Here is a 19,115-nt window from a genome sequence, read left to right as displayed (position 1 = left end):
GGCTCTACAGGAGGTTAGCAGACAGACACCAGCCCCACAGCCTCCCAAGGCTTCTTGCCTCTCCCCTGAGCCTGGAGTTTGTTGGCCTAGGCTTTCCTTGCAACTGGGTGAGGGAGAGGAGAGCCTGCTGACTGCAGGTCCCCTGGGGACTCTTCATTCCTCCGGGGACATTTTCATTTCCCATTTTTCTGGCTTGGGGGCTCCCTTTGTCTAGCCAGGGTTCCCTCACAGTTAACCAGAGCCTCCACTGCCCCCACCGGCTTTTTATGTGGCACTTCACAGAGGAAACCCGCTCCCCTGGATTACTCTCCAGACTGTTTGCCTCCTTCTTTCCCTTCAAACTCTGCTCACTTACCACACGGCAGCAATTTGCCCCCACTCTGGCCCTCCCTCTTGGCCCCCCTCTTCTGACAGACCCAGGATTTACCGCAGGCAATGCTGGCTTCTTCTAGGACTCGGCAGTGACAGTAGGCATTGCTGGGCTTGTTCCCAGGGACACCGCTAATGGCTGGCTTGCTGGTACAGCCTGAATTTTCATGGTTAATTGACCTTCATCCCCTTGGCCACCATGTGTTTCGCCCAGCCAGTCACAGAGGGTCCAACCTCAGCAGCATGCTCACAACCTCATTCTGGCCAGTGGGAGCTGAGGGAGATGGCCCAGTACCTTCTGGAAAAGGCTTCTTTGCTACTAAAATGAGCTGCACTGGAGCACACCCTTTTTCTTCTTCCATTGAATGTGGTCATGTCTGCCAGGAAATACAGGAACCATTTGCAAATACCAGGGAGAACTAGACCGATATGCTGAAGATGACAGAGTACGGAGGTAGGAAGAACTTTGGTCCTTGAAGATGCCTTTGGGGCCTAGACTTAACCCGAGAACTACCCATTCCTGGACTTTTTTATTATATGAGATGTTAAAACCCACATTGAGTTTTTTACTCCTCACAGCTGAAAGCATCCCAACCCAGGGTGCAGTTTCCCCACCCCTTTTGCCAGGTTTCACAGGGAGAAAAGGTCTGATATCACCCCAAACTCAATCTTTACCCATGGACAAAATCAGGCAGACCTCTGCCTGTTTTTATAAATAAAGTTTTATTGGAACACAATCACACCATTCATTTCAGATTATCTATGGCTTGAGTTGTGGCAAGAGAAATGGTATCGTCTACAAATATGAAAATAGATACTCTCTGGCCCTTTACTGAAAATGTTTGCCAACTTCTAATTTGGACTCATTTGGCCAATAGAGAAGCAAATTTCCTCAAAAATTGCCACAGATTACATAGGTACATTAAAACATGAAATCCCTGGGAAAGAAGGCATGTTACATGCTGAAGAGTCTTCGAATGCCGAGTATCTGCCACAGAGTCTGTCCTGAGAAGGACAAGATGGAGTATAAACTGTTGGCCAAACTCACTGATCGTGATGGTTAGTTTTCTGTGTCCACTTGGCTAAGCCATGGCACCCCATTACACGGTCAAATACCAGTCTAAATGCTGCTGTGAAGGTGTTTGCTGAGATGTGATTAACATTTAAATCAGTAGACTTCCAGTAAAACAGATTACCTTCTTCCAGAATGGGATGGGCTCACCCAGTCCGTTGGAGGCCTTCCAGGAAAGACAGAGGTTTCCCAAGAAGAAGCAATTCTGCCTCAAGATTGTAACGGAGAACCCCTGTCTGCGCTTCCGGTGTGCTGGCCTGCAGATTCTAGACTCCAGACTGCAGTATCAAATCTTATCTGAGTCTCCAGCTTGCCGGCCTGCCCAAGAGATTTTGGACCTGTCAGCCCCCACAATTACGTGAGCCACTTCCCCAAAATAAATCTCAATATCTCTCTTTCTCTCTCTCTCTCATATCTATCTATCTATCTGGCTATCAATTTCTCTGGAGAACTGTGACAAATACACTGATCACTCTAATTCTGTCCCAGCTGTAAGGTCGACATCCTGTTTATTATGCCGAGAGGGGGTTTCCAGCGTGAGATGCCAGAGATGATTCCCCAATGGACACACAAAAAAAGACGTTTATAATAGGGCACAACCCTGCCTTAGGCACACAGATCTCGAGTTCACAGTTCCAGAGGCTGGGAAGGGAACTTGGGAAAGCTAGCACTGGCACACCAAGAACTAAACAGAGGTGGCCCTGAGGGCAGGTTCAGAGGTGAGGCCAACCCCGCTGAAACATCTTTTTAAACACAAGGTTAACGGGTCAAGTCTGGCCCGCGCACCCCTTTCCCGTTGAGGATGTTTCACATTCCTTAGAAACTGCATGCTTGGGAGAAGAGCTAGAGGGCTGTCCTTCCTTCCAGAACACAGCAGCAGCAACATTCTTCGGCTGGGGAGTCTCCCCAGAGTGCCCTGAGGCTGATGTTCTTTGAAATACAAAGCCCAGGAACTGGACAAATGGCCCTTGTTTGCGCAAATGCTCTGTGCTCTCGCTCTCTCTCTCTCTCTCTCTCAAGGTTCCTTTCTTTTCCATCTGGAAAGCCTCCACCTCCTTTGGCTGTTTAATATCCTGGCTTGAGGGAAGGTCTTAATCGTTTATTATTTTGCCGCCTTGGATCTCAGTCGGTATCTGGCTGTTCATAGGAATTCTGGTTCCCAAGCAACACCAAACTCTCTGTAGAGGGAAATCCTTACGTAAGACGTTATACTTTGAGAAACTGTCCTTCCATAAACCCTCCTGCCCTTGTACTGTTTCAGGCCGTGTCCAGCCAACAGTCTTGCCATTTCTTAAATGAATCGAAATACTGAAGAGCGTGAAGAGTCATTTCCTGTTGTTGAAATTTGAGTTGCATTGACAATTAATACATTCAGACATCTTGCATTGCCATAGTTATTTTACCTTATTTCTGAGATGTTAGCAACTTGTGGCCATTATGATGTCCACTCATGACCATTGAGTTTCTGGCAGCCCCACATTGTCAGCATCCGCCAGGAGCAGAGCCCAAGTAGAAGGTGGCGAGGTATGTGAAGTGTGGGTGGGTGGCGAGGTGACATAGATCTGCGGGAGGCTTGGGAAGGCAGGGAAAGCCTAAGGAAGGGAAAAGATGGCCCTTCTTCAGCCTTCTGATTTGTACTGTTGGATGAACCAAAATCATATTTATATGTATATATAGCCACTGTCAGGAAACCAGGGAAGAAAAGGTGAAGGGAAAGACCTTTGACCCATTACAAACCAGACCTCTTTATGCTCTCTGCCTAGAGATGTTCATGACATCCTTGTCCTCACATGTCTTTAGAGCAGACTTAGGGACAGTGACATCCTTTTCTCAAGACCAAGTAGAGAAAGGGCTTGAGCTAAGCCAATATTTTTCCCCAAAAGGAAGTTTCAGGAGCAATTTTTAGCTATCTCACCTTTTAAAGGAAGCTCTCTCCCTCCTAGGAAACCCTGTTCCTAAGCCCTAAAGAGTTTTCTGACAAGGGATATGAAGCTTTTCCAAAACATAACCATAAAGGACAAATAATATGTAATAGGGAAAGTGCACATGAGCGTGTGTGTATGCGTGCGTATATGTATGTGTCCGTTTAACAAGAAGTCAGTTATGTGGCATACATTACACAAATTTATGTCCATTTGGCAAATAAATTCTCATTCTCAGCCTGCCTCTAGCATGGGTTGTAGAGTTCCCTATATTAACCTGAAGTTATTATTTACATGCTAACAAATGGAGTCAATGAAAACCATTTCACATAGGAAAGAAGGGGAGATGGTGTGTGGCTTATTTGAGAAATCATCTGAAAACTGACGGCAAATTCTTCTGTATTAACATACTATCCTTCTGTATCAACATTTTGCAATGGCATGACCTCACTACCCAAGGATTCCATCAAAGCAAGTGGTACAAGAAGCATTCTCTAAGTGGCCTCTTCCTGCTGGTGGGTTTCATAAAACAGAGCCCATTAAAGGCAAAGAAAAGCTGCTTGGTTTAAACTGGATCTTACAGACCTCAGTCGAGTGCAATCATCCAATTGTTTTCTCAAGAATATACATTCGAAATCATGAAGGCTTTGAAAAACTGCTTTAAAAGTCACTGGTTCTGAATCTTATGTCAGAGACAGTCAAGGGAAAAAAATCATACCAAGTCATCCAGGCAGTTAATCAGCAATTTTCACTCAAACTCCCATGTACTGTTTTCAGAGAATGGCCTTGAAAATGATCCCCATTATTAATAGCGTTTATGTTAAATCATATAAACCTATTTCTCAAGACTCAGAGAAACCTAAATTGCATCCCAACAACATGTGATTATACCCTGGCATTCTCATGACTTGCCTCTCGAAGCGCTGGAGGAAAGAAGGTAATTTCTCAGCCTTCTTGGAACAGGGCACTGGTGCCCAGAAGCCACGAGCAAAAGCAGAGCCCCACACCCATCCCCGGTGGCAGCCTTATCTGGCACAAGAAGTCACGTGTGTTCTTTCAGACACAGGCTCCTTTAAGTGTAACCCCTTGCAACTCAAACACAAATTCATTCTTGTCGTTCTTTCTTGACTAAAAATGTTGGATCATGAGTGTTTCCATTTGGCTTTTTATGGATCTTACAAGTCAGTCTGTACCATCCACAAAATAATGACTTTTCTAAAGACTTTCTGAGGCAAGAATGCTAGAAAAAGTGAAACTGCCAAGATGAACAGGATAATGCCCCATTCCTTAGTGGACTCCCACCGGCCCCCTCTCCTGGGGCGATGCGCCACGGTGAGAAGTCTTGCAGAGACTTCTGTGTGGCCTCAGCTCCCCTGAGGTCCGACCTTCCAACAGAGGTAGGTGTTGTTTTACCCTCACTCCTTGGTGGCACAAATATGACACCCTGAGACCACCAGAGTGCAAACCCAGACTCTACCACTTTATTCACTGTGTCCCTTTGGATGGGGTATTGAACCTCCCTGAGTCTGTTTTCTTTCCTGAATCTGGCAGAAAGGGGGGGGGCGGGGATCATACACCAGATATTGGTTAAACACTATTCATTCCAGGCAGAATCAATGTCTAACGCAACAGAAACAGTCTTAATGAGTCTCCTCCCTCGAGGAGCTCATGATAAAGAAGTGAAACACACAGCTTGCCAGAGAGTAGAATGTACGAGCCGGTGAGAAGCATTTTAGTTAGGGGACCAAGAAAGACCTTGAAGAGAAGGTGATTTGTGAATAAAGACCTGAAGAAGGTGAAGGAACATGTCCTGTGCACATGTGGAGGAAGAGCCTTCCAGGCTGAGGCAACAGGAAGTGCAAAGGCCCTGTGGTGTGATGGGCCTATGCAGGAAAAAGAGTATCACCAGAGCAGAGAGAAGGAGGGCAAGCAGGAGGAGATGAGGTCAGAGAGTCAATAAAGAGGGCGAGATCATCTAGGAAAAGAGTTAACAAATTACAGCCTAGGGTCACATGTGACCCCCCACCTGTTTTTGTAAATAGATTTATCGGAGCCACGGCCATGCCCTTTGGTCTACATGTGGCCTATGGATACTTTCAAACTGCAACAGCAGAGTTAAGTAGTTGCAACACAGACCATTTTGCCCACTTGGCCAAAGTATTTACTATCTGGCCCTTCATTGAAAACACGAATCTCTGGCTTAAACAAATAGGGGTCTATTTTTTTCCATGACGAGTCTAGAGGAGGCAGTGCGGGCATGATACAAGAGCTCCATGATGTTAGTAAGACCCAGACTCTTTTTATCTTTATGGTCCACCAACCTTAGCTTATGGACATGTTTTATCATGATCTCAAAAGAGCTGCCAGTGCTCCAGAAGTTACACGTGATATCCACATTTGAGACAGAATGGCAAGTGAATGGGATATCTGTTCCTTCTACCAGGAAAGCAAAAGTGGACTTCGCCCCCACCCCCAGAACACTTTTCCCTGTCTCTTCACCCAGAAGTGGGTCATATGGCCCTGCTAGTTTCAAAGGAAGCTGGGAAAGTCATGAAAAGGATTGTCAAGATTGACTTGGTGGCTTTCAAACATTTTTGACCATAGCCCACAGTGAGAAACACATTTCATATCAGCCTAATGCATGTAACTGAAACATACATAATGCAAACAAAAGTTTCATAAGACACAACTTATACTTACTTTGTGTGCTGTAAACTGATATTTTCTCTTCCATTTTTTTAATACAAGACACATCATCCACTAACTTAATTTCATGACTCAGGGTTGGGTTGTTGCAATGCACCATATGAAAAATGCAAGTGGTCATGTTCTGTCACTAGGGCTGGCATGGCACTGCTCCAAACAAGTTGCTGGCTCTCCCTCTCTCTCTCAACTTTTTTCCTTTTATTTTCTCAAAGATTTTATTTATTTATTTGAGAGAGAGAGAAACCGAGAATGAGCAAAGTGGAGGAGCGGAGGGAGAGGGAGAGGCAGGCTTCCCGCTGAGCAGGGAGTCCAGTGCAGAACTCTATCCCAGGACCTGAGCCGAAGGCAGACGCTTAACCAACTGAGCCACCCAGGCACCCCAACTCTTTTCCTTTTTGGTTCCTTTCCTTCGTTCCTCTCTTTTTCCCAGTGAAGGCAATGGATAATGGATTTGCAACTAATAATATCCGAAACACCCACCATAAGTGAGCTGGAGACCAAATACAGTTTCATTGAAAACTAAAGGAAAAGATGGTTCTCCACCCAAGGAAACTGAGGACCCTGATGATGGACACTTGTGTTCCATGTGAAATCCAGGTGGAAATACCCATTCCCTGGGTGTTGAGGGGATTGTGTGGGATCCCCGATGTATTGCACTAGCACAGTGCATGGCACACAGTGGGAGGGCAAGACACATCAGTTGCTTCCTCAAACACAATCATCACTCCAGGCTAGTCCTGGTCCTAGACAGACCATCAACTAGATAAGAGAAATGATTCATTCTCAAGTGCTGGAAAGCCCCAGGGAAATTGTATGTTACCCTGGTGCTGTGTTTATTTATCCCGTTGGGCATGGAATGAATACTCAGAGGTTAAGGGCTATGTTGAATTTCGCCCACTGTTTTTGGAAAAACTTTCAGAAGCACCACTTATTGGTCTCGGCTTTGATGACCAGACCTGTGGGCTGTGCAGGAGTCGGGGGTTCCTGATCACAGGGAAGCCCTGAGCTGGCCAAGGATGCGTTATTCTCCACAGATTCATGCAATGGCCAAGTTGAAGAATCTCTGGTATCTTTAGTCCCCTCATTTTTGCAGGTGGGGAAATTGAGGCCCAGAGCAGTTGCAACATGGCAAGGTCATGCAGGAAATAGACAGCAGAGCCCAATCTCTTGACCCCAAATCCCGCAGCCCTGACAACAATGATTGGCACAGCCCCTCTCAAGAGGGGACCAGGGGCCCATAAACTCAAAACCCAGGCTGATTTTACCTGCATTTTTCTAGAGGGTACATATCAGGTTCTAAAACGGCCATCTGTTTCTACAAAGATTAAGACCCACAGATCGAATAACACTAAAATGATTTGTTTTGAGAGTAGGGGAGAAGAGGTCCAGNCCACCCCCATACCCCAGAAACACTGAACTCTCTGAGCATCAGAAAGGCCTGTGGGCTTCGGTCCCCTTGCCTCCGTGCAGGCAAATCCTCGTTCTGCCGGCAGTGACTGGAAGAGAAGTTTCTCTCCTCTTCACCATCGGATCCGATTTCTAAAACGCGGTGGAGCTCTGAGAGTCCACGCCCAATCAAACAGCAAGACCACACATAGGTGCCCCTTGAGCAAAAAAGATGACAACGCTCGGGCTTTAACTGATAACGTCCTCCCCAGTGCTCACTAGTAATTTCGGCGCCCACGCAGCGGCCTTTGTTGGAAACCCAAGGGTCTTGGTCACCCAAGGGTCCGGACTCCGCCCACACCCCCAACCCTCCCGGCGGAGTCTGGGCTGTCCTCCAAGCCTCTCCGGGCGCCCTCGTTATGGTACGGGGACATCTCTCGGGTCTGACTCCTCGAACCTTCCCCGCAGCCCCTCCGGCACCGCCCGGAACCCACTCTTCTCGGCTTGCCGGGGGCGGGGCGGGACGAGCGGGGCGGCGCCATTGGCCTACGCTAGACGAGGGGCGGGGAGGAGGCGGGGAGGGGCGGGGCGGAGAGGGACAGATGGGGCGGGCCATTGGCCCGCGCCTGGCGAGGGGCGGGGAGGGGCGGGCCCTATGCGCCAAGCCCCGGGGACCGGGGGTTTTAGGCGCTGCGGACACAGCTCCGGTGCGGGCGAGGGCACAGCAAGGGCCCCGGCTTCTGGACTGCGCGATGAGCGGAGGGTGAGTGATGCACAGGCAAGAGTTTGGGGGCGTCCAGGGAGCACCGTCTCCGCCATCCCCGAACCCGAGACCGCCCCCAGCCGTGGACTCTGGAGCTTGGGCACTGATGCCCCTTGGCTGCCGCGTGCAGAGTTCCCTCCCCCTGCCAGCCTGGCGCAGCCCGGGCCTCAGGCCCATCGCTGAGAGTGGGCACTGCGCCAGGCACCTTCTCCAGGGGGAAGGCACTTCAGGGGCTCAAATCTGGCAGCATAGGTGAGAGCGGCCGCAGGCTACACCTTTGCTCACCTTGTCTCTCATCTTAGGCATTCATCTTAGTTGGGGGGGAGTGGCTCAAAGAGGCTCTGGCACAACTCTCAGATTTCACGGATGGAAAACCGGCGCCGAGATAATAGCAGAAGGAGAGGCTTGCGTCACCACGCTATTTATAAAGGATTTACCTGGTTCCCAGACCTGTGCAAAGGGCATTAGCACAATATGGCACCTACTTCTCAACAGCCCTGATATTTTCATTATCCCCATTATCAGATGAGAAGACTGAGGCTTACAGAATTATGGAATTGTCCAGTTTCACCCAGATGAGTCAGTGCTGGAGTCAGGATTTGAACTGACTTCATTGTGCCAGGTCTCATTCATTTCACCCACTGACTTCAGAGTTTACCCTGCCCACCATCTTGTTCTCCCCCCATGCTCCTGCCTCTCTGATCCTGGAGAGATGCTTCAGAGTTTGTACAATGTGACAAAGCGCTGTGGGTAGGAGGGCCTTCTCTCACACCATCAGTGCAAGGCCAGGGCTGGCCAGTGCTTTCTTAAAACACTATAAGGAGATTTTAGTAATCTCACTTCATAAACAAATTAAATAAAGTTGTAGCAAATGGGGCTGGGATTCTGGAATTTGAAACCAAGCAGGTTAGACTCCAAAACCACACACTTGCACTGGCAGAAGAAACCCCTGCTAGCTTCTCTGTAGTTTTAAACTACTCAGGGTGCAATCAAGCTTTGTTGCCAGTAGCTATGATTAAAAAAAAAAAAAGTTGCAGTGAATTGGTAGAACTAACAGGTGAATGCAGGTCTGCCTGCCTCCTCCTCCCCTGTTTAATTCCGGAGCTGCCGCCATCAGGGCGGGAAGTGCTAGAGGGAGAAATGGAGGAAGGAGAGATTGCAGGAGTGAGAGGAGAAGAAGGGGGAGGAGAAGAGGGGAAGGGAAAGAAGGGAAGATGATGGAACGCATTGAACTCAGGTCAAAAAATTTCTCGCTGGAAGTTGTAATGGGGTGTATTTCAGCACTTTGTCAGTGGTGAAATGTATTTGCAGTAGTTCTTGTCATAATTCTCTGTGTGTGGTGCCGGTGGTTCAAGACCTGACAGTGAAAGTGAGGTTGAGGCCACAGATTAGATGGCCCCTGTGAAAGTGGGAAGGGAGGCCCTCTTTCCACCCTGAGACTCCAGTGGGTGGCCTGGAGGTGGAGAACAGAGTGAAGGTCCAGGGTCCCCCTGGGACAAGGTCAGAGGGACAATGCCAGAGAACCAAGAACATGAGCAGAACTCAGCATGTCGCAGTTGAGATCCTGTCAATGCAAAGCCTCACAGGGAGACCCTGACTAGGAGGTCTACCAGAGGGCGCTCCAGACGGGGCCTCTGGGGACTTGGGCCCTGGTTTTGAGAGTAAACTCAGCCATCTGTCCTTGTTCACAGCCACTCCAGCTGGGAGGACTGCCGTCCTCTTTGAGTCCCACATCTCCATCTCCAGAACCCTGCTATCTCTTCCGACTGCTATAGCGACCTGTCGTGGGAGCTTCAGTTTATTAGGGGTGAGTTCCATGTGAGGCCCAGCTTATAGCAGTCAGTGATTCAGCTAGTGAGGAATCTGAGGTTCAGAGAGAGAAAGGGACTTTGTCTAAGGTCACACAGCTGATGAATCACAGAGCAGAGCTTTAAACCCAGATCTTTGTAAAGGCTGGGTGGTTATCTGGTCACAGAGCACATTGAAGGAAATATTTTGGACTTGTTTTAAAGTAAATTAAGATCAAATAGGAAGTGGCTGTACTTCCCAGAGCCTCTTCTCTTATTAAAGGGGAACTTACATTTTGCTCAGTTTTCTTTTCTGGCTGCCTGACCTCCTTCCCCAGGATGCACTGCTGAGGGAGAGATTCGGAACCCCTTCCGCTTGCCCTGCCTGACTCTGGGGGGGTGAGAGTGGGAAGCTCGCGTAGCCCCATAGCTGCAGAGCTGGGAAGAGCCCTGAGGATGTTCTGGACCAGCTGCCTGTACAATCCTGGCTAAACTGAGGCCCAAGGGATGGCACAATGTGCTGGAGTCACAGGCCAGGTGCATGCACCAGCAAAACCCACCCCCAGACTTCCCTCCCGAAGGCCCCTTCGCCTCCTCTCTCTCACTGTGCACGTTTCAGCAGAAGTTCTTAACCTGGCATCTGGGGATCTAGGGGCACGTGAATAGGGGCCTGAGGCCCCTGCAGTGGTATGCAACTTTGGTGTGGGCATCCTTGCACACTCATGCACATATGTGCATTTTCCCGGGAGGGTGTGTTACGCTTTCAAGAGATTCCAAAGGGTTCTGTGGCCCAGAAGATTCTGAGACACACGATGTCTCACAAGAAAGCACCACCAGGAACTGCACTTGGCCCACAGGCCTGGCGCGGTAGCCGGCGGAGGTGGGGCAGCCACCGAGAGCCCCCGGGGCAGCCCTGCCGCAGCTGGCACTGAGCGCTTGGAGGGCTTGCCCCCCAGACTACCCCCACCTCTGGCCTCCGGCACTCAGGATCTTGGTCATTCTGAGCACCTGTTTGGCCCAAAAAAACATGGCTGAGAGGATTCCTGTTTGCATAGATCCCATCTTCCGCAGGCAAGAGGTGAGCCTGGCTTTGGCAAGAAGGGCCCCTCTGGCCGCAGGTGTGTATGAGAGAGGGAGCAGGAGGTTGGGAAATGTCTTTCCTGGCTGAGGTTGCCATGCCTTGAAAGCCAGAGCAGAAACCAGAAATCCTGCCGCAGGGGCCTGCATGAGGCAGCTAGGGCTGTCTGGAAGATTCGAGGAAGGCCAGCCTGCTCGAGCGCAGAAGGCCCAGCTCCTCCGAATAAGGGCAACAATGTCAGGGAGCCTGTGTGCCAGGATGGGCTCAGGAAGACCTGTGGGTGGGAGCCCAGGACCGTCGGGGTGGGGAGCAAACACCAGAGGGACCTGGGGTCCCTGAGTCAGCCAGGAGAAGGCAGTGGGGGAGGTAGCTGGTGGCTCCGCAGCCAGGTCTCCTGCTCTCCCTCAGCCCCCATCACCTCCCTCTGGACTGTGCACAGTGTGTCACCCCCTGCCCCGCCCGGTCCTCCTTCCTAGCTACAGGGCTGAGGCGGGGAAGGGTGGGGCTGAGCCCGAGGCAGATGGTGGAGGGGGGGGGTGGGCGTTGGAAGCGGAGAGGAAGGTAAGGACAGCAGTGTGGAGGGGCAGGGGCGGCAGCTGCTGAGTCGCTGCCTGTCATCCGCATCCCCAGACCGGCTTTCTCCTTTCTGGGCAAACATGTGCTGCCGAGGGGCAGCCTGTGTCTGGCCAGGCCCCTCGCAGAGGCAGCTGGTACGGGCAGCAGGCACTGCCGCTTCGTCCCCAGCCAGGCTCCTGCCATTTGCTGGCTGACAGGTGCTGGGGGGTGGGGGTGCCTTTAAGGCTCCTTGTTTTCAGTGCCTCCTGCTGCCCACCCCCCCCCCAAGCTGGTCTTTGGAAGTAGTGGTCATGGGCTGCTGAGCATGGAACTCAGGCTTCTCAGGAATGAGAAGACAGTGTCCCTGCACCTGCCCTCTCTCCCTGAGCCTCCTGCCTCCTTCCAGTCCAAGCAGCCTGGGCCTGAGGCTTCCAGCTGGACCCCACAGCTCTGCCCTCCTTTCTTTCGCTTCCCACGTCACTTTATTTACACATTCAATTTTAATCATGCCTAAATAAGAAAATAAGCATCATAATTGTGTAAAGTATTAGAGCTTACCAGGTCTCCCAGACGTCCCCAGAACATTTAAATTTGGATATTGATGCATTTGCCATTTGGCCAAGTGAGGACAATGACTATCTATTTTTGCCATCATTTTATGAAAAGAGAGGGCATTGTAAGAGGGAAAAGTAGGCAGCACAGAGTCCCAACAGCAAAGGCTTTCAAATGTGCTCAGTTTGGCTTCAGGAGAACCCCACTCCCTTAGCCTTTTTCTCCTTTGCCCCTGGCCAGCAGGATGGGGTGGCAGCGGTGGTGACCCGAAGAGCCACAAAGCTGCCTTCTGTGATAACCGGCTCCATGACCACAAACAGGGGCAAGATGGGCCAAGCTGAGCAGTTGTAAAGGCTTCAGGGTCCTTTGTCCCAAATCAAAGGCCAGAGACAATAGCTAGGGCAGGCTGTGGTGCCGCCCGTCCCCAGCAGCCCCTTTGCACGGCCGGCAGAGCAGCCACTGACGTGGAAAGCAGAAACAGTTCACTGTCTGTTCACTGGAGACAGGTAACCGTGGCTGGCGCGTCGCCCTGGGGCCCCTTCTCTGGGGACAAAGAGCCCTGGCTGCAGTCTGAGTCCTCCGGTTGCGAACAGAGCCTCCTCCAGCCCAGGAAGAAAACAGGGAGGCCTGAGCCCAGCCCTGGGGCCAGGGGGGAGGGGAGCAGGCAAGGACAAAGAGGGCTGGCCTCCCAGAGCCGCAGGGCTTGGCCTGTCCAGCTGTGTCTGTCACTCTGCTTTTTACACAGCGCCTGGGTGGCAGGTCGGCTCCAGCCTGTCCTCTCCCCCACTCCCGCTCCAGCCAAAGTAGCTTTGCTTTCATCTGTTTGTGCATTGGGCTTCTGCCTTTACAAGTAAGATTGTGTGTTTTATTAAAGGTTGAAAAGCGCTCCCTGGGAGATTCTCCAAGGCCCTGTCCAGCGCACGAGGAGAGTGAATGTTTAACGGGCAGTTTGGGGAGCGTGTTCTGAACACAGAGGGATTTCTGTTTGCTTTCTTCCTGGGGATGCTCGCTCGCTCTCTCTCCCCCTCCCTGCCTCTCTCCCTGCCTTGCAGCATTCTCATTCCGCAGTTGTCTCTAGTGGCTGAGTTACAAGTGTACCTCACTCGAGATCTCTCCAGGACGCAGGGATGATCAGAGCGAGTCCGTCTAGTAGAGGAGGCCCAAATGCGCAGTGTTCAGAGTTGCAGGGGAAGCCTGCGAGTGACCCCCAAGTTTAGCTCTGGAACTCAGGGACGTGGAGATGTTGCCTACTTGGGGTGGAAGGGCGGTCATGTGAGAATCAGAGACAGATGATGAATGTCAGAAGACACAGAAATACGTGTCTCCAAGAAGAGACTGTTTTTCCAGGGCGGCAAGTTTCCTACCCCATAAGGCTTGGACCCAGCCCAGCAAGTTGGAAGAGACCCTCTTTGCTGACGTGTCCCCTTCATTGCCTCCCTGCAGCCTTTCTCACCCATCTTCTGCCCTCCCCTGGGATGGCATGCCCCCTTCTCCCTCCCTGCGGAGCTGAGCTATTAGCCCTATGGGTCACCTTCCCCTTTCTCCTTTCACTTGACCATCTATAATCCCAGACCACTCTTCACTTTCCTCCGGACTCCCTCCCCCAGCTGCTGCCACTCAACTCCAGCTGGAGCCGCTCAGCATGTTGGTCATGTCCTTTTAAAGAGCAGATTCTAGACAGTAAAGCTCTCTGGAAGGTCAGCGCAGGGAAGGTCTCATGTGTTATTTAGCACTGTGCTTTGCAAATAATATTATCCAGAGTCTTAGGCAAAGCGCTGGATGGGGCTCCCTACCACCCACCTCACTGTTGACCCAAGCAGCCCCCTTTAATCTGATTTGCATAAGTATTCCATTTGAACAAAAAGTTCTACAGTTGAGAAAATTGGAGATCAGTATTCCCATTGTACAGACGGGTAAATGAAGGCACAGGGAGGAAAAGGCCGACAACTGAAGCCATGAGGGTCTTCAGCCGCTCCCGGCCCAGAGCTCTTCAGGAAGCATGTTAATAACTAATCATTGCATGACTTACAGAGGCCCCACTTACAAGTTTTCCTGCTACATAGCTGTGTCGGCATATTCCCCACATGCTGTGGGAGAATCAGTGTTGTAAACTGGGTCTGTGCTGAATCAGAAGTCCCACCCTGGAGCCCCACTAAGGGCATCTGTCTTGCAAGTGGGTTTTGTCTGGCTACATTTTATTTTTAACTGTGTATTTTTAATTGAATAATTTCCTGTATGAGTCGGGATAGTCTAGGTTATGCTGCAGTAAAAGATCCCTGGGGCACCAGCAGCGTTTCCCAGCAGAGCATGATTTCGCTTTCCCAGTCCGTCTCCACAGTGGGTTGGCCAAGGACTCTGGTCCACAGAGGCACTCGGGGACCCAGGCTGACCATCTGGAAGCTGCACCAGTTGGGACGTGTGGCTTTCTGGCTCACCATGGCAGAGAACAGGGTCACACACGGCTCGAAGGCACTAACCTGAGAGTGACACACCACCCTTCTTGTATGTGACATGTGACGTGCTAGTCACATGGCCCCACAGGGGGCTGAGGAATGTGAGCCATCACAGGTCATTCCCCTGGAATGACTTCCGGGGCAGTCAATGTCTCGGCCACAGTGTTCACCTTTAAAAGAGGAATGTAGCCTGTGCGCATCCAGACTTTGGCTTCTCATGGCACTCCAGAGAAGGAATGTGTCCCCCAATTCCCCGTGGACTCCACTGACCAGTGGCTCAGCTGAGGCATGTCCCTGACCCCTGGAGACATTTACATGTTTTATTCCAGCTGGATAGGCACGGCTCTGGGAACGTTGACTTTGGAGGACCCCGTGAGGCTTCTCAAAGTCATCCAATAATTTCACAGCCATCTGTGGACCTCCTGCTGGGTGTCAGGCTCAGGTGTGGGGCTGGAGACAGGAGGTGAGCCAGAAAAGTCCTGTCCCTGGTGCAGAGGCCCCCAGCTTCAACCTCCCCTCCCACCTACCCCCCGCGCCTCAGCCCCCTCACACATGGGTCAGGCCCTGTAGACCCGGCACAGCCAGGAGCTCAGAGCAGGGCTGGACTGGAAAGGCGTCTCCTGATCCTGGAGGAGGTGGCTGCTGTTGCAGGGGCTCCGGCGGAGCCAGCAGCAAAGTGTAGGGCAGGAAGGACAGAGAACAGCACCGTGAAGACCCGGAAGGAGGACAAAGCGGAAAGCCCGTTAGGAGAAATGAGGGCAGCTCAGGGAGGCCAACGCTCAGAGCAGGAAGTGAGGAGGGGTGGGAGAGAAGCTGGCTACAGAGGAGGCGAGAGAAAAAACCTCCTGCTGTTACTTCTGGGCAAATCCGGCCCTTGCCACCATGAGCCTGCAGGAAGCAAGACACAGTTGTGCCATGGGCCCACAGAAGCCGCGTGGAGTGAGAAAGCCAGATACTTTTCTTGGGCTGAAGCCAGCTCTGCGTGGAAGTGTGTGAGGAACTCCCCAGACAGGGAGCCTGGCTGATCACTTTTTCCACTGGAGACTGCGGAGCTGAGGAATTGAAACCCAGTTTTGAAATCCTGTTGCCTGACAGCGAGGCCCCCGCTCCTGGCCCCTGTGGTGCCTAACCCTGTGCCCTATGGAGCTAGGGCCTCGCTGTGGCGACAGCTGGGGGCCTAACCTCTCTCTAGGCCATGTTTTGCCTCCCTCTAGACCCAGGCAGAGCAGAGGTATTTATAGGATGATTCTGAGGTCTCCGAGAAGCCCACCTCTCTCAGTTCATCCCTCTTCTCCATGTTTCCCTGCTTCCAGAATCAAATGCTCATTCAGGCCTCATGCCATCACAGAAGGCAGGCTTGTCTTGTTTGTGGATGGTATCAAACAGGTGGGAAGAGAGGGTGTTCGGCTGGTCAGAGTCAGGGCCCAAGGGGACGGAGCGCTCTGAGGACATTAATGCAACAGCAGTGGAACCTGACCTTAAACCCCCGGGAACATGTGCACACACACAGAGGTGGGGAAGACCTGACTGAGCCAGGTTTGTGTGAACAGATGTTGGGGTTTTGTGAAGGAGCCACTCTGCGATGCGAAGGACAAGCTGTGTACCCTGTCTGGGCCATTTCCCAGTGTGACTTAACCCCTCGGAGTCCTAGCGGCAACTTGAGAGAAGAGGAGAGACAGGGCCATGATTGGGGAGAGAGAGAGGGAAGCTGTGGTTCCCTGCCCAACACATGGTGTGCCTGGAGAAGAGAGTTCTTGGCCAGAGTAAGTTGGAGAGGGAGAGAAGTAGAAATCTGTGCAGGGTAGCCACAAGCTAGAGAAAGTTCTAGTGGTTTTCCCCGGGAGGGTTGAGCAGCTCCACAAAGCTTTCCAGGCTGTGAAGACACAGTTTCGTGTGTGAATCAACTAGCAATCCTATAGGGCAGGGATCACCCCATTGCATAGATGAGAAAAGAAGGCTGGAGGGTTTAAGTCACTGTGTAAGATTAATACAGGGAAGGGGGTAAGAGGCCAGAGTCTAGGATCTAAATGCTTGTGCTCAAATACTGACTTTGCCATTGATTCGCTGGGAATCTTTGGCAAGGTACTCAACTTCTGTCCCTGTTTTCGCATCTATAAAATGGGAATAGGATAGTACTTACCTCATATTGTTGTTGTAAGGAGTCAATAAGATAATTCATAGAAATGCTCAACACAGTCTCCCGCATGTAGTGACCACAGTACCGATTAACCCATCACTAGGAGAGCTGGGCCAGGTGTGCTGGCTCCAGAGGCAGTGATGGGGCCACCAGCCTGGGCTCAATGGTAATGGAGGAGAAAGGCCCAGGGCGCTTTGGGGTTTGGAGGGGCAATGGCAGTAGAAACCATCCTTCAGGGTGTCCCGGCTGAGGGAAGAGAGCCTGTGGTCTGAAACATTTATGAGACTGATCCAGATCCCTTGGGATTATGGAGAGATTCTGGGAGAGGGGCTGATAGGGCTGGTCCTGGGAGCCAGCTAGCTCAGCAATTCTGACCATTCCCCCCACCCTCCAGGGGAGCTTGGCTGCCCCGGGAGGGTTTGGGACCCCATTAAGTCCTCTGAGCCTGGTTCTTCAGCTGTGGCCGCCCTGTGCCCAGAAGTGGAAGAAGTAGGGTACGGGCAGGATGGGAGGTGGGAGGTGAGGTTGAAACCACAGGCCGGCACACCAGGGCTCTGGACACGGCACTGGCCAGCGCTTCTCCAGGCTCACCTGTCTGTCTTTCGTCCTCTTCCCAGCAGGTAACTTCCGAGTCTGCAGACGAGAGGGGAAGATGAAGGAAGACTGTCCGCCCAGTTCTCATGTCCCCATCAGCGATTGCAAGTCCATCCTGAAGTAAGCCTCTGCGTCCAGGGAAGGGACCTTCTTGTGGCCACTCCCTGCCACGGACAGACTTTGGGTGGAGGGATGCCACCCCAGCATGGGTGTTGGGTGACTAAGCAGCAGGCACAGGCCCCGGCAAGCTGAGATGGGTCCTGAGCGCGAACGCGCTGGGCAGTGTTGATCTAGGCTGCTGACTGGGGAGTGGTTGTGCTGGAGGCGGGCGCTGCGGTCCTCTGGGGGCAGGGCGTTGGGGGCAGAGTGGCCTCCCTCAGGCCTTCAGGATCTTCTCTCACAGCTGTCAGCGTCTCCTCTTGATCATACCTCCATAAAGGCGGGACGAGGAAGAGGCAGACTCCCCACCCGTGGTGCCCCCACGGCAGCCACACCAGGCCCTGATAGGAAGTAATATGGGGGAAAGAGCAAGAGTCTTTAAAAGGGTAATGACCCAGTCTCAGGGGATTTATTGAGGAAGTGACACAGAAGTACAGTACCGGTACATTGTCAGGAGCTCTGATCTGTGATAGTGAAAGTGTGCACGCACAATTTGTACTATTACGTGGGCCGTCTGTTTCTCTTTGTCCTCTTCCCACCCCTACACCTTCCACAAGGGCTGACGTGGGAAACCTCTAGAAGACTGAAAGGCGTGTGTCTGATGGCAGAGTCTAGTCTCTAAACTGATTGTGTGTGGCTGGCAAGACATCTGTCATTATGCTCCAAAGCCCTGCCACGCCCCATGATTATGTGTGTCTTTATCTTTTCAGGTCGGAGCTCTTAAGCTTTCTAAAAACTTACAACTGCTACCATGAGGGCAGAAGCTTTCAGCTGAGACACCGAGAGGTAAGGCCCGTTTCTCTTCTTTATTCATAGGCCACCAGCTACCCTGGTTTGCTGAGGACAGTCCTGGTTTATACCTGTTATTCCAGGTTAGTGAGACCATTCCCTTCACTCTCAGAAGTGTCCCAGTTTGGGTGATGAATTATGAAGTCGCCCATCTTCTGAGTTAGAGACCAGGTTACCAGCAGCCAGGCCGTCTCCTTGGAGGTCCTGTAAGGGGTGCTGAGGGTCAGAGCATCCCCCCCCCCACACCCAGCAGGAGTTCAGAGCAGGTGGAAATAATCACCTGTGGGGTCTCCCCCTTCCACCTGGGACTTTTGCCTAGGTGAACTGCCAGGGGACACCAGAATTTGAAATCTTCGAGACCGCACAGCCCAGTCCCTTCTCTGCCCATCCCACAGCACAAATAAGGAACTCAACACGGGCTCTGGTTTGCTGAAGGTCACAGGGCCAACGAGAAGTGAAAGCAGTCTCTGTGTTTGCCAGTCAGAATAAATATCAGAGGAAAGCCTTGAAATGGAGGAGAGCTCCGCAAAGGATGCTCACAGGGCCAGGCAGGTCAGAATGTGAGAGGCCCTGCAGGCCTGGGGAGTGGAGGACGCGGGAGAGCACGTCCCGCCTGCAGACGCTGCTGGGCAAGAGCGTGGGCTGCAGATAGCCAGACTCTTTCTAATTTTTCCAAAGAAGTGTAGATATCTGGAATTTCATGTGGAATTTCCCAAACCTCGAAACACCATGCGGGCTAAACAAAACTCTTCCATGGGTGCAGTGCAGCCCAGGCCAGGCTATTGTCCCACGG

General features: G+C 51.7%; 1 protein-coding gene and 1 long non-coding RNA gene across 7 annotated transcripts in view; one reads left to right on the top strand and one right to left on the bottom strand.

The window, feature by feature from the left end:
• Positions 1-1,096: 1,096 nt before the first annotated feature.
• On the bottom strand, positions 1,097-18,698 carry LOC117802716. 2 transcript variants are annotated; one of them, XR_004626194.1, is made up of 3 exons: positions 18,394-18,698; positions 16,784-17,874; positions 1,097-3,033 (listed from the first exon to the last, which is right to left on the bottom strand). It is a non-coding gene; the product is annotated as an uncharacterized LOC117802716 (long non-coding RNA). The 2 variants fall into 2 exon arrangements; XR_004626195.1 differs by having other exon boundaries at positions 17,372-17,874.
• Positions 8,098-19,115, top strand: part of RASSF4 (Ras association domain family member 4) — a 30,549-nt gene continuing 19,531 nt past the window's right edge. Inside the window, exons 1-4 of one of the 5 annotated variants that reach the window (XM_019793288.2) lie at positions 8,121-8,218; positions 9,910-10,025; positions 17,401-17,494; positions 18,244-18,319. In XM_019793288.2, coding sequence (XP_019648847.1) covers positions 17,433-17,494; positions 18,244-18,319 — 138 coding nt within the window. In that variant the 5' untranslated portion in view covers positions 8,121-8,218; positions 9,910-10,025; positions 17,401-17,432. Of the gene's footprint in view, positions 8,219-9,909; positions 10,026-17,397; positions 17,495-18,243; positions 18,320-19,115 lie in introns of all 5 variants that reach the window. The other 4 variants (XM_019793287.2, XM_011217294.3, XM_019793286.2 and 1 more) reach the window with 4 other exon arrangements.

This window comes from Ailuropoda melanoleuca, chromosome 6, assembly GCF_002007445.2.
Source record: "Ailuropoda melanoleuca isolate Jingjing chromosome 6, ASM200744v2, whole genome shotgun sequence".
In the NCBI taxonomy this organism is placed as follows: Eukaryota; Metazoa; Chordata; class Mammalia; order Carnivora; family Ursidae; genus Ailuropoda; species Ailuropoda melanoleuca.
The sequence above is the reverse complement of the archived record's forward strand: the minus strand, read 5'-3'. Positions and strand labels throughout refer to the sequence as shown.